Source organism: Empidonax traillii, unplaced genomic scaffold (genome assembly GCF_003031625.1).
Source record: "Empidonax traillii isolate 1590-97213 ecotype Southwest subspecies unplaced genomic scaffold, ASM303162v1 scaffold674:size665969, whole genome shotgun sequence".
Lineage (NCBI taxonomy): Eukaryota > Metazoa > Chordata > Aves > Passeriformes > Tyrannidae > Empidonax > Empidonax traillii.
This window is the reverse complement of record NW_020955867.1, coordinates 159,979-174,563: the sequence shown is the minus strand read 5'-3', so window position 1 is coordinate 174,563 and position 14,585 is coordinate 159,979. Positions and strand designations below refer to the sequence as shown.

The following is a 14,585-nucleotide window of genomic DNA, read 5'->3' as shown; positions in this document are numbered from 1 at the left end:
TTTTTTTTTTTTTTTTTTTTTTTTTTTTTTTTTTTTTTTTTTTTTTTTTTTTTTTTTTTTTTTTTTTTTTTTTTTTTTTTTTTTTTTTCCCCAAGGGAAAAAAAAAACCCTCTTGGCCATGAAAATAAAGATGAGATGTGGCTTTTTTGCTAGCCCAGCTGTTTAATGTCAGTGACTGACTTTGGAGGCATTTTAATTTCTTAAGGTGTAAAGGTCAAGCTAAGAATAGTAGAAGGCCAGAATGTAGCAGTAAATGTTAGCAGACAGTTTAACTTTCATGTCCTGTATCAGTTAATGAAATCAAGAAGGCTCTTTAGACTTTTCACCTTATTATACTGTGATGTCATAAGCTACTGCTAATTTATGGGTTGCGCACTAAGCAGAAACATGATTTAATGTCTGTCCTTTCCAGTTTTTGTTCATAGTCATGTAAATTGTTCTGCTTTCAGAGTCTGTCCTGAGAATATTTATCTTTCAGACAGAATTAAGGGCCAATGAATATGGGGTTTTAGATATTTCTGCTCTTTCTAGTGCATCTCCCTATTAGTAAAAAGAAACTGCCATAGCTTTTCTGAACATTCTACTTGAGATAGCAGAATAGGATACATAGATAGGAAAGTAGATAAGAATATAGAGAGGAAAGCCACATTTCTATGGTTTTTGTGGCCTACAGCTTCCATTTCTGAATATTTTCAACAAGTGGTTGCCTGATATATATAGATATATAGATATATAGATGTATTCAACAATTGACTCCCTGTTGCTCTGAGGAAAATCCCTTTTTACTTAATAGAAATGTTTACCATTTCATTTCTGCACAGAAATGCCCAATTTCTGCAAGACACGGTGAGTTCTCTGAAAATTCAGGAGAGAAAGACTGAAAGTAAAAGTCTTTTAAGTCAGGCTAGTTTTGAACATACCTTAGAGTTTGTTCTTGCTGTAGGAGAAAGACCTCCAGGCCTTTTGAGATCTGGCAGGATCTCTTCTGGTGGTGTCTGGGGATACTGTAGGTGAGAAGGAGCAGCTTCAGTCCCTGTCTGATGGTGACAACAGAGCTCCTTGGTTTAACTGGGCTGGCCTCTGGATGTTGCTTTGCTCAGGACACTGGTGGTTCCCTCAGGTTTCACTGTGGATAGCCTGGAAAAACGGGAGAAAAGAAGTCAGGGATGGCAGAGTAACACGCTCTAGTCATACCTCACTACCCAGGGACAGAGATTTTTACAGAGGCCTGCTGGAACTTTGGATGCAGACACTGAATGTAATTGAATCTAACACAGAAAATACACGATACAGAAAATTCCCCCCCGTTTTCTGGCACTGCTGGCATCTTTGTGCTCGTGTAGAGCTGGTTGTGCATGGAGGCCCAAACTAAAATAACATAAACCTACAATTCTCTGAAATCCTGCCAGTCAGAAATGCTTGTTTCACTCTGTGTGGGGTGTGTGCTTTTATTGCTCATTAACATTGTGTAAAAATCATCACACAGGTGGGAAACAGGAGGATGGACAGCAGCCGCCAGGTAGAGTAAGAGTTGTACCACATCAAATAGAAGGCTGAGGCTTTTAGCCAGTGAGCTTTGGTGCAAATCAGGGGTGAACTGCTGATTGAAATAATTGTCTTCGAATCAGTCCAGTGAAATTAAAGAATGATTTCAAATCAACAGGATTGTTGGGGGCAAACCTTTTAGTGTGCGTGCATTGTCGGTGTTAAGATTGGCAATCTTAACGTGAAGTTTGAATAATCAGCAATTCTCCAGAAGTAAATTACGAAATATTGAATGTTGGAGTCTGTGATTTGCTGTGAGCAGCTCATGCTGTGCTGGTTAGTGTGGGCATCCGAATGGAATGACAAACGAGCAGGAGTAGCAACACCAGTTTAAGTCGTCGGCATCACAGTAATCAAATCTGCAACTGAGATTTTCATGAATGCGCTTACACAGGGTGTGTTTTTAAATCCTCTGTCCTGTTTATTTTCTCCTCCCAATTTGTCACTTGTAAATCAAATCAGACTATTTTTTTTCTGGAATAACAACCCAGTACGGTGTAAAACAGCCCCTGTGGGGCAAGTACTGAAGAAGTTTGAGAATCTCAGTCAGGACTCATTGTATTCCATTGTGAGCAATTAACCAACAGAAACAAAACGAAATGAGTTCTATCTGTAGGATGAATTTTCCCAACTCTGGTATAAAAACCATAATAAAATGATAAAAGATTCTTGTAGTTTTTCACTTTCCTGTTAGGAGATATTTCTTGACCTATTTCTCTAATATGTGGATAATTACTGAGAACAAAAAGTGTTTGTTTTCTGATACTTTTTTTCATTTCACCACAAACCAGGAAATATGTCACATCCATTCTGTCCATTTAAAAGAACTCATTATTCTCCTCAGGGCTATATTAGCCATTTCCAAATAAAATCTGAGAAAATTTAATGTTTCTACTCAGATCAATATGCATATTAACCGGGTGATGACAGGTCATAGACACGTTAGACTGGAATGTATCAGTCATGACACGTCATAATGTGCAACATTATATAGAATACAAAATATGTAATGTTTAGTACTATGTAGTAGTAGGTACATGTAGAGATAAAATGAATATTTTAAATGGATATTTTGAAGCTATCCGTGTATTGTGTAAATTAATTAACTCAAAAGGAAACTTTTCAACCATTTTAATATTTGCATAACATTATGTTGAAACACAAAAAATAACTTGTGAAAGGACTAAAGCAGTGTGCATAGTGCTGTGTAGTCAGTTATCATCAACTTTTGCTTTAAGTGTTTCATATTTATTTATTATGATTATTGTTGTTATTATTATTTCATGTTTGAGTTTTTACCTTACTTTGTAACACCTTTACAGCGTCATTTTGCTTTTGAAATTTATGTTAATTAATTTAAACTGGTTTGATTTTGGAGAAAAAGTGCCATGGGTGTTTGGGTTTTTTTCGTTCTTTGTGAGCATTTGTTCGTGTTGTTGTCATTATTTCTTATTTATTGGTTTGTTTTTGTTTTTGTTTTTTTTTTTTATCCATTATTGCTCAGTAGATTCTTCCCATCCCTCCTCCCACCCTCCTTCAGCCACAGATGGTGCAGCAGGTGCAAATGCCACTGATAATGCAAATGCCAGCTTAGTCAATGGTACGTCACTACCCCCGGCGTGTCTGATTTGAGAGATTTCTCTCCTGACTGTGTCACGTTCCCCCTTCCCTCCCAGCCTGCACAGATGTTGTGTGTGCCTCTGATTCCCCTCTGAGAGATCCTGCTCCCTAAATTCTGCAGTAGCTTAGCAGAGATGCTACAATTCCATTCCCACCGAATCGAGGGCGGCAGAGGAAGAACGAGGAGTTGTGGTCTATTTGCCACTAAAACTGCAATAAAAGGTGCAGTTATGTAAGAATGGCTCCAAAAACTTTGAGTGGATTCACCTGAAGTTTCATTGCGAAAGTCTGTGCTCGTTTCTCAGCACAGATCTGAAGAGGAACACCGTGATAAATGCATGATGTTTGCTTTTCCTCTGGTGTGGCACTCTCACGAGTAATCATGTAGTGTTCAAGTAGTTCTGAGGAACAGTGCTGGGATCAGGAATCTGGCTCAATTCCAGCTAACACTGCATTAGGAACAACTTTTGCTGCTTTGAGCATCTGTTCCACAAGCAGCTGAGAAGTTTTGTGGATGTTTGTGTATGCCCTCAGTGATATCCTGCTAAGCCTGCCTGTATTTACTAAAACCAAACTAAAAAATTACTGTAGTCCATTTTGACTGTCTCTCAGTGCAGGTTCTTGACCCCACTTAGCATGCAGATATTTCAGTATCTCCTTCTAACAAGTCGAATTCCAGTATTAAATTGAATTGAATGGGTCAATATTAGTCTAGGCATCAGCTGTATTTTTCTACTAATCAGATACATGAGTCTTTATTTGCCATAGAAACCTTTCCCTCTTGTGCAGAGCCAAAAGTACTGACAAAAGTAATTTTACTTTTCATCAGGTTTGTGATGGAATTTTTTTTCCATGCAGGTCAGCAGTCATTGCATAATGCACATAAATGAGAGTTTCTGACAGAAATACCAACTGCTAAACAAGGACTAAAATGTACCAGTGCAGTGTCTTCTTTAAAGCAGTTACATAGGAAACATTTGAACCTATTTTTAAATATTTTTGTTATCATTTAAAAGAACCATATAACCAGATTTAAAACTCTACTCCTGCACAATCTGGAAAATTAGGATTTACAATTCCTACATCTCACTGCATGACAGGAATCTTGATCATCCTGGTTCCAGATTCCTTTGAGACCAAGAACTGGGAAATTAATGATGAATGTTTCATTCTTGATTCTAGCATAATTTTACTTGTGAGTTTAAAACAAACATGCACACACAGGGTCTTGCCTCCTTCATTAGCCACTTGATCCTGCTGCATTTCTGCTCAGCCCCGCAGGGCACAGAGTTAAACCCCTCTGAAATGCTTTGCTGGAGGAGAACTGAGTGGGTACAGGATGGACCCTGTTCTAACCCGGCTCTCAGCAAGCTGGAGTTGCCTGGTAAATACCTGTTGTGTTTGGTCTTGATGCCTTGAACCTAATAAGGAAATTGAGTTCCGAGGGATATTAAATCAGTGTCTGAAGTAGGTGATTTCCTATCCTCTCTCCCAGCAGAAACAATGGTTACTGCCCCTGTTTATCTGGAGAGATTCATCCTCGCTGCTTTTCCGTGCACAAAGGGTAGAAGGCAATTTTTTTTTTTTTTGTGCAGCTGATTTGGTTTGGCTTCTGAGATGAGGCAGTTCAATTAATTCTGCACACCTTTGATCAGCGTGGTTGAGGTGTGATGAAACTCATCCACAAATCAAAAAAAAACCCAAACCCATATCAGCTACTGTACCATTTTATCTAAAGTCTAATATCTTTGTGTAGAAAATACCATCAAATAAGAAAAAAAAAATATACTTGAATAAATATCAAGCTCAGGAAGTGTTTGTTACTTGAAAACCAACTCATTACCATTGCAGATAAAATATTTTTTTCTTAGTTGTCAGTATACAATTGACACAAAAGAAGTGTTTTGTTTTCAGTCAGTGAGCCTATAGTGATAAATTCATACAGCTTGTGACACAGCCCATGTACTGAAGGAACTGCTGTATTGAAGGAGCTGTTATATATAATTCTATTTGGTTCTAGGAGTTGAGATCAAAATATATCAAAATTGTTGGAGGTCTCTTTGTAGAAACTATTTTAAAAACTATGGACAATGTGTTCAGTTCTTGAAAGGTTGCCAGTTAAGGTTATAAGCAGAGCAGAAAATTTTGCAGAAAGGTAGTAATTCAGGAAAACTCACCTCATTTCAGAATATTATATTTAGTAAATGTAATTTTAAAAAATGAAAATCTGGGAAGAAGCAATGACTGTTTACAGCTTGTTTATCCCAAATTGGATTTCCTTCCAGTAGAGCACAGCCACCTTCCTCAATTAGGATTTCCACGATGGGTTGTTTGGGGTTTTTATTTTAAGGGATTTGCTACCTGAAATATGTATTCAGAAAATATGGAAATGGTATAGAAATACCATGACATACACAGAGAAATGTCTCAGCTAAAATATTTTGTGTCTACTGTAAATCCTGCTACATGTATTGAACTAGCGTTCAGTTCCTGCAAAGCAATTTGCAGTTTTAATGCATTTCAGAATATTGCCTGAATTTTAAGTGAAGTTATTTAGTGAGTGCATAGAAGAATTAGCTAAAATTTTCTGTTTGAATGAGTGGAATCAGGTTTTATTCTTTTGTAATGAACCTGTGTTTTACTGATGCTTTGGTTCTGCTGGAAGAATTCCTAATGATCCGCTTCAGACTTTTTTTGATGTCCTTTTGCCCCCAAATCTATATTTGCAGCATGTGCCTATTTTTCCTTGCTGCAGATTATAACTGACTTGGCAGGGCTCGAACTCATTTTCTTGCAAGATGAGACATTTTGGAAAATCACGGGAGTATTTTGTATTTTTTGTTCCATTGCAGCACACGAGAACATAATTCCAGTATTTTCTTTGGTTTATTCTAAGCAGTTCTTCCAATTTACAAATAATTTCTGATGCCAGCAGTAGGTCTTTGTTATTCTGTCCCACTGGCTCTTCATGAAGAGCTGAGACAGGTAAAGGGGAGTCTTTTCTCTGGAAGTTCATGTCTGTTGGAGTAAAAGCTTAGGCAGTAATGATGCCAAGAGTTCTTTCCAAAAGCCAGAGGTTGTAATAAGGCAAAGACAACTTGCAAAACGTTTCATATTCAAACTCAAAACCTTCAAAGCAACTGCAGAATACAAGTTATATCAGGAGGCTTGAAATTCCATTCCAAACATTCTGATTTTTCATTCCTTGCCTAGAAAAGTGATAAAAATAAACTTAGATTTCTCCAGCCCAAACACTGTTTGTTTAACTTATTATTCAAAAGGAAAGGGAGGAAAGATTTGCAGAATTATGTAAAAGTATATTCTATTTTTGAATTTTTTTTCCACATAATATTATCAAAATATTAAGAAATACTAAATATTTTAAATGTTTCTAAACCACGTACAAAAATGGGGTAGCATTTCTTGTCCTGGCACTGCCTGAAAGGAGAAAGGATCTCTCAGCAGTAATGATTCTATCACCTTTATTTCTGTCTTAATTTCTCCCTTTGTTCATAATTTATAACAAAGTTTAGCCTCAAAATTCTTTGGAACAGAAACACTCTGTTTACTTTAAAGCATTCTTTTCTTTATCCTAACTACCCAAATGACCTCTTCATTGTTATTCTGTCCAAATAATTGGACTGTAATTATCTGTGATGACTTTCCCCTCCATCCCTCAATAACCTAAATGCAGTAAGCTAAGAATATTAAGGATATATTCTTTAAGTACCTAAGTTTACATTGTTGTTAATGATTGTTTATTTTGTGTATACTGGTGGTTTTTTACATCAGTTGATAATTATGATACTCCTTTTAAATTGCAAATATATATCCTAAAGTTACATACTCTGATTTGGTTAGAAAAATAACCTCTGTTTGGCTTTCCCAGTTATCAAAGTCATGTTTGGGTTTTGGTGGTGGTTTGTTTGTTTGGTTTTTTTTTTTCTTTAAGTTTAAAGAATCTTCCATTATAATTCAAGGTTTTGAATTGGACTCTGCACAAGGAGCTCTAGAGCAGGACACGGAGCAGACTGTCTGCTCTAAATGAATATTTTCCAGTTCCTAAGGAAGGCTTTATGCTCTAGCCAGAAATCAGAGTCTCCAGAGATGCTTTATGTCTTCCAGTAAATTTATTAAAACCCCTTCTAAGAAAAATAGCCACTAGGCAGGTACCAAGTCCAACTGTGCGCTGCATGCAAAGATTTTCCAGGGAATTTCGCTGTTCAAACGAACTTGGTTTAGCTCAGGTTCATAGAGTCGTGTCTTGGGCCAAAGCAGAAGGCTTTGGTAGACAGATACTGATGTTTTAAAAGTCATGTTATAGCCAAGGTGGGGACAGAATCAGAAATATCGACAAGCAGTGGATGGTAAATGGTTTACTCAGTATTTCAGCTGAGCACTGAGGTGATTAAGGGCCATGAGTTGTCCTTTCCTTGGCTGTTGTTCTGGGCTTCAGAGTTTGACACTGTGGCCTATTTGTGACAAATTTGTGACTGATTTGGCCATTTCTGATCTTTTTTGAGAAGGCTGTTTTTAGTGCTCTCCCATGTAGTGAAAAGACAAACATGCAAGAAATTCAATTTTGCTTCTATTTATTCCCAGCAGAGAGTGAAAAAATTAGTGTTTGTGGGAGTCAGAAGGGCAAGATGTACCTGCTGTCACATTTTTTAATAAACTCTAATGATATATTTCTTACCAGAATATGACAACAATCCCGTAAAGGTGTTTTAACCTAATTTTCCTTAGCATCATTTTTTATTGTGCGTTGTACATAACCACAAAAAATAGACTGTCACCCATGCTGATTGCAATATTTGTAAAACTTGAATAGTCCTTTCCATAAGCTCATATATTACTGTGGAAGTTTCATAAGGGATTCCACCAAGAAATTTGGAATAAATTTGAAAAGTTTCAGTTGTTATTCTGAATAGGAAAGTTTTGTGTGCTCTGATTTGTATTTTACCATTTTTGTTTCAAACACACTTTCCAATGAAGTATTTTCAGTTTAAAAAAGGCAGAAATGACTAAGGAATTCTTAGTGTAGTAAAACTGTATGTAGCTAAAATATTAAATTGGAAATTATAGATAGACTTGGTAAATCTTTCTTTAGGATAAATCTGAATATAGGATGAACCCCTGGCCCTTCTATTTACAGAAGTAATTTTCTAAATAATACAACCAATTGAGGAAGATGTAATTTATTTATTTTTATATATATTAACGCTACTATTTCTCTCTTGTCTCAGTTTGCTAAACTAATGAATTTGATTCTAAGGAAGTCATACTCTATGCTGGTGGACCACAATTATACCTGCCAATTTTTTAACTCCCAGCCCCCTGAAACATCAGTTCAGGAACATTATTTCAATTCAGCTTTCCACTGGATTCTCTCTGTTGGTTTCACCCTCTTAACTAATGCAAGTTCCTCAAAAAACATGTGCTGATGTTTAGTCTTTACCATGTTAAAACACTAAATTTGACTGCAGTTCCTTGGATGTGTCCAGCTAAGTTAGCCATGGTTCTCAGTGAACGTGTAGAAACAAGGGGTCATTATTTAGTCCCTGTAACGTGTTCGTGGCTTTTGTCTGCCCATTTGATTTGAATTCCCATTTTCATGTTCTGTCTTGGGTGAAGATTGTTTACTGTCTGTTGTCTGTTGAAATTTTTCATCATATAGGCAAAATGCAGGATGGGAATATGGAGAACAGCCAGAACAAAGGTAATCTTCTTTCATATTAAGGAGGTGGTGGATTTTATTTTTAGCATGTAGTCCAATTCTGTTCAAAAGTCAAGTGAAACCCTGTGATTTGTGCTTGTGTGTGAAAATGGCCCTATTGTTCAAAGAGAATGTTAAAAAGCCCCACAAACCCTTAACAACCAAACCCAACCAAAAAAACCTGCCAAAGAGATTGTAACTTTCAGAAGCTTGATACGATCAGATGTTCAGGAGAGGAGATCAGTATTTTTAAGGTGCCATTTATAGATGTTACTCTCATCTCTCAAAGCTCATTTGAATTAATTTTTCCCGTGGAAGTTACGTATTGTTAGTGATTTTCCAAGCCAATTTTTTTTCATGTCTCATCCTCTTTTGTGTTTAATGGTGTCATATGGACATATTTTCTTTTGAAGGGACAGGGTAAAGCAATAATAAAAGGAAACCTTAAAGCCCAAGAGTTACTTAGCAATGTAAAAGGCAATTATAAGGATAAATAACAGGAGGAGTAAGGATCTTAGGAGTTTCTTATTTAATATACAATCTCAGGAAGATTGAAGTAACTATTTTGCTTTCTCTGAAGCAAAGTGGTGGTTCCTTTGTTACTCTGTGAGACACAACTGTCATGGGTTCTTTGGGTTATACCAAATTAAATGATAACTTTCTCTTCTCAGATAATGCTAAAGATTGCAAAGGTGATGGATCAGAAACTAAACAGATAAACTCAGTTGTTAATGGCATAAAACTACCAAATAAAATGCTGTTAAATGAATAATCACTGGGGTTAGTTAGGCAAACTAGATTTCCAGGTCAAATAAGCATGGTCTTGTACAATCTCTTCATGAATGTCAAAGCAAAGCTACTTCATTCTATTAATTTCTTGTGTTCAGTACAAAACAGACACATACACATATATAGACTGCAATGTCATTGCTTTTAAGAAACATGATACTAAAATAAAGTTTCCTTGTATTAGCATTCTTTCAGGAAAGGATGGCTTAGCTCTTAAATGCTGTGTGCTTTTTGTGGGACAGTGATGATTTCACCAGCATCAGACTCGTGGATAAGTCACTTGAGCACTGAATGCCAAGGAAACTTTATAATTCTGGTATTATCTAGAATAGTGGTTCGCAGAGGGTGGTCCCCTGGTCACTGAGGTGCCTGTGCAGCCCAGAGAAGGGAGCACAGGTCACCTGGTGAACCATCATTACCTTCAAAATGCTTTCTTTGGAGTTATGATTGCAAGGGTGCGTTGCATTCTGTGCCCCCCCCCCCCAAAATTCAGAGGAATACAAACCATCTCTCTGCCAAAGCATCTGAGCTCTGCTATTCTAGGAAATGCTGCAGTGCTGACACGCTGTGACTTGCCAAGTCATTTGCAAGACATGGAGTGATATATATGTGTATAACACAGAGTGTCACTGGTGGTTTCAAAAACCAGGGAGAAACCCAATGGTTTTCCTGCTCCTTGACCGGTTGTGCCATGGATGTGCCTGTACCCCAGGGGTCCCACAGGGCACCTGCCTGCCCTGGGAGTGGAGGGTAATTCTGGTTAATCACTGTCACAAGCAGCCCCTGCAGCAGATGTTGCTGATTGAATTCAGTAAGTACGAACGCTGAGCTAAAAAGGATGGAGAACAGCTCTGGAGTAACAGTTTTGTTCTGCATTATCAGCCAAGCAGCAGGACGGGGCTGCTGCCATGGAGATGCAGCCACTGAAGAGCGCAGAAGGGGGAGAGGGAGATGACAAGGACAAGAAGAAATCCAACATGCACAAGAAAGAAAAATCTGTCCTTCAGGGAAAGCTGACCAAGCTGGCAGTCCAGATAGGCAAAGCAGGTATGGCTGGGGGACTGACCAAAAAACACAGTGTTAATGACACCTAAGAGTTGCAAAGCAAAAAAATTTTTTTTTTTTAAAGTGACAGGCCTTTTTTACTCCAATGTTTAGAAATGGGTCACCATAAAACTGTTCTAAGGATATAACCTGGTATTGACAAACTTTTCTTCCTCTGAAAATAAGCTTTGACTGTCAAGAAACCAGAAGCTTTGGGCAATTTGGATTGTGATGAATATTTGAATCAAAATGAAAAGTAGCTTTTCTCATAGTTAATGTTCCCAAGCACAGTAATTACATATTTAATTTTCTCTCTCCTTAGAACTTTGAAATACACAGTTCCAGAATCTCTATAATCTCAAAATATCACTCACACAGAATTTCCCTCTTATGGATTCTGAAATCATTCTGTTCTCCCTTAATATCCATGTTCCTGCCTTCTACCCAAGCATGACACAAGTGTTGACTCTTTTACTCAGAACCATCTGGTCCCTGCTGTTGGAAGCAGCACTTCTCCAACATGTAGGTAGAAAGTGAAAACCTTCTGTGATGGCGCAGAGTTCATTAGGTTTGTTTTTCTGGTGCTATTGAAGAGATTTTGGTCTCTCTCCAGATCCTTGGCTGAGGTCCTACAACAGCTTCCTCACTTTACCTCTGCTCTATTTCCCTTATCCTTCTTCACCAGCCTGATTTCTACCCCACGTATTCCTTCCCCTTCCTTTTTAACTTCGTTGCAGTTGGTTGATCACAGAACCCCAAGATGCCAATTCTCGTTGCCTGCAGAGTGTGTGACTCCAATTCTGTGGCTATCACCTCTGATATGCAGTCAGTGCTGTGCCTGATTTCATATTGCTCAGGCTTCTCTCCTTTGTTTCCCATGATTTTTAACTTCTTAGATTAAGTACCTTTCTCCATTCCTTTGATTCTTGCTCTCTCTGATATCTCAGCAGGCACGTGAATGCCACTGTTAAAGTGACTGTTTAGGGACTTCTAACCACAACCTGGCAACTAACATGAATTTAATTAATTAATTATGGTCTCCCTTGATTTTTCTTTGTCATTGGGCAATCTATGGGAATGTCATGTGTTGTCATGAGTATTTGCCTGTATAATATTTTAATGGATTTTCCTGTATCCTCTGGCATATAATGATCTCCCTGACTCATCTGTTTCCTGTCACCCTTAGCATCCTTCAGCTTACCAATTTTTTTAAAGTGCAGTCAAGACATGAAATTCACAGTATTCTCCTTCTGCTGCACGATCCCATTAGGGAGAAATTAATTTATTCTGAAATGCAGGCTTAACTGCTTCACAGAAACCTGCCAGAGAGCAGTAATCACAGCGAGGCAAAGCTGAGGCTTTTTATACAAATAAAAACTCCAGTAGAGCTGGGAATGAAATTGTGGAGGAGTAGTGCTATCCTAGCAGTCTGTGCCATTGGGAGAGCATACTAAGTGCTTGGGATCTTTTGTGAATTCTGTGGAACTTTTATTAATGTCTTTACTTCCTTTGAATCTCTCCTCATAAGAGAACACACTTCATGCATGTCCCTTGGAAAAGGGAAACCTTGGAAACACCAGCATTTATCACATTTTCAAGAAACTTAGTTAAAAACTCTTCTGTGGATAATTCTCTGTTACTGCTCCCTTATATTCACCCAGATACATCCCCAGGGCTTTTCTAAAGTATTTTATGCAGCAACATAAACTATAGGAGGCTGTTTTTCTCAGGTCTCCTAAGATACATTTGTTAAAGAGAAAAGTGAGTGTTTGAATATGGATAGACTAGTAATGTGTAAAAGGAGGAGGTTAAAAGAGCAGACAAATGTTGTGGCAGGCAAAATCATGTACTAAATTGAAAAAAAACTTGTCTAAGTGACAGAGGAACTCCTGGAGAACTGGACTGGCTGGGAAGTTTTCAAGGCAGCAATAAGACAGTGCTTAAAAATGAATGCAGTGTGATTCAGCTGTTCTGTAGGATTCCGTGTTTCTTTATGCACTGGATGTAATGCTGTTGTAATTATATTATAGCAGTGTTTCTTCTTGTACACTTGATCATTAACATCATTATTGGTATTGGTGAAAAACATCACATAGAATAAGAAAATAATTTCACATCAAATTCCAATGGAGATTTCTAATTCCTGATGGTTTTAATTGTGTTCTGTGCTGTAGTAATGGATTGTTTCTCGTTCCAGGTTTGGTGATGTCTGCTATCACCGTCATAATTTTGGTACTATATTTTGCCATTGACACGTTTGTGGTCAACAAGAAGCAGTGGTTGCCTGAGTGCACTCCTGTCTACGTCCAGTATTTTGTTAAATTCTTCATTATCGGTGTTACTGTGCTCGTGGTTGCTGTTCCTGAGGGACTTCCACTTGCTGTCACTATTTCTCTGGCTTATTCTGTAAAGGTAAGAAACATTAAAAATAATCGTGGGAGAAAAATGCTGTTTGGTCAAGTTTACCAGAGAGTTGGCCCTCAGGTTTTATCAGGTGTGATGAAACTTAGTCTGCAAATTACATGCTCCAAATGTTATTGAGAGTGAAATTGCTTTAAAGTAAACTTATGCTGAAAGTAGCTAACAAAAATGTGAATTCATATGTTTTCTAATACACCTCTTTAAAACCACACAGTGCAGGAATATCAGGTAGTAGAAATACCTATTTGATTTGCAAAGAACAAGGAATTTATTGAGCAGAATTTACTCTGAGAATGGTCCAGACTTTGGATAGGGAGTAATTTCATGTTCAAATTTTCTTCTGCAATAGTACAAGGTTTTGACAAGGATTTGAAGTCTTCAGGAACACTTCACAAAGAAATTAAAGTTTCACTGAAGCTTTCACATACTTTTCTGAAATGCAGTTGTAGTTCTTTGAAGTCAATGTAAATGATTCTATTAGGAAGCTAAAGAGGATTAAAATCCTGGACTTGCGGATTACTTTAGCAATTTGGTCAGATGGGACTTCTTTAAATATTCTGGGAATCTTAGATGAAGATGAAGTAAAGTTTATTCCCATTTAGCGTGTAAACAAATTCTGAACTTCAGGAAGGAATATCTGGATTTCTCTGAACCCAAATTATTAGGGGGAAAAAGCCCCACATCTCAAGGATGACTGTTTGCTAACAAGGACTGTAGCTGCTTTTAAAATATTTTCTCATTCTCCTTATGTCCTTCATCTGACACCCTTTTCCCTTTTGTTCCCCTCTTTTTTCTCCTTTTCCCCTTTTTCTCCTTTTCCCCTTTTTCCCTTTTCCCCTTTTTCTTTTCCCTTTCCCCTGGATGTCTAGTCCATCTGTATGCTGCAATATCCTGGCATTCCAAGTATTACTAAGAAAAAATTGAGTATTTCCTATAATGATAATGTTTTAAAAATGCTGTTATTTCTGTTCTCTTTAACTAATCTTTGCTGTTAGAGCTTTTTCTTAATATGTATAATATTGCAAACAACTATGGAACCATTTCAGTTTATTAAAGGTAAAATTATCTCAGGGAGAATCAGAGCTTGGTTGTCTGTAAAAAGGGTTTGGGATATTGGCCCAGGTCAAAGTTCTAATTTAGGGAGCTTTATGTTTTCTCAAGCAACACTAAACACATTCTCCCGTGCTTTTTATAATTGACGTTGAAAATCCGGCAAAACAAAATCTTGAAGGTTTCTTATTTTGTGTTGGTTTGCTGTTTTGCTTTTTTTTTTTTTCCCTTAGAAAATGATGAGGGATAACAATCTGGTCAGGCACTTGGATGCCTGTGAGACGATGGGAAATGCCACAGCCATCTGCTCCGACAAAACCGGGACGCTGACGACCAACCGCATGACGGTTGTCCAAGCCTACGTTGGTGATGTCCACTACAAGGAGATCCCTGACCCAGA

General features: G+C 37.5%; 1 protein-coding gene across 1 annotated transcript in view; it reads left to right on the top strand.

Moving 5' to 3' along the window:
• ATP2B2 (ATPase plasma membrane Ca2+ transporting 2) overlaps positions 1–14,585 on the top strand; it is a 227,361-nt gene that overhangs the window by 144,845 nt on the left and 67,931 nt on the right. The window contains exons 6-11 of the mRNA XM_027899525.1: positions 1,400–1,519; positions 3,053–3,145; positions 8,843–8,884; positions 10,553–10,717; positions 12,912–13,126; positions 14,419–14,583. Of these exons, the coding sequence (XP_027755326.1) occupies positions 1,400–1,519; positions 3,053–3,145; positions 8,843–8,884; positions 10,553–10,717; positions 12,912–13,126; positions 14,419–14,583 (800 nt within the window). The remainder of the gene's footprint in view (positions 1–1,399; positions 1,520–3,052; positions 3,146–8,842; positions 8,885–10,552; positions 10,718–12,911; positions 13,127–14,418; positions 14,584–14,585) is intronic.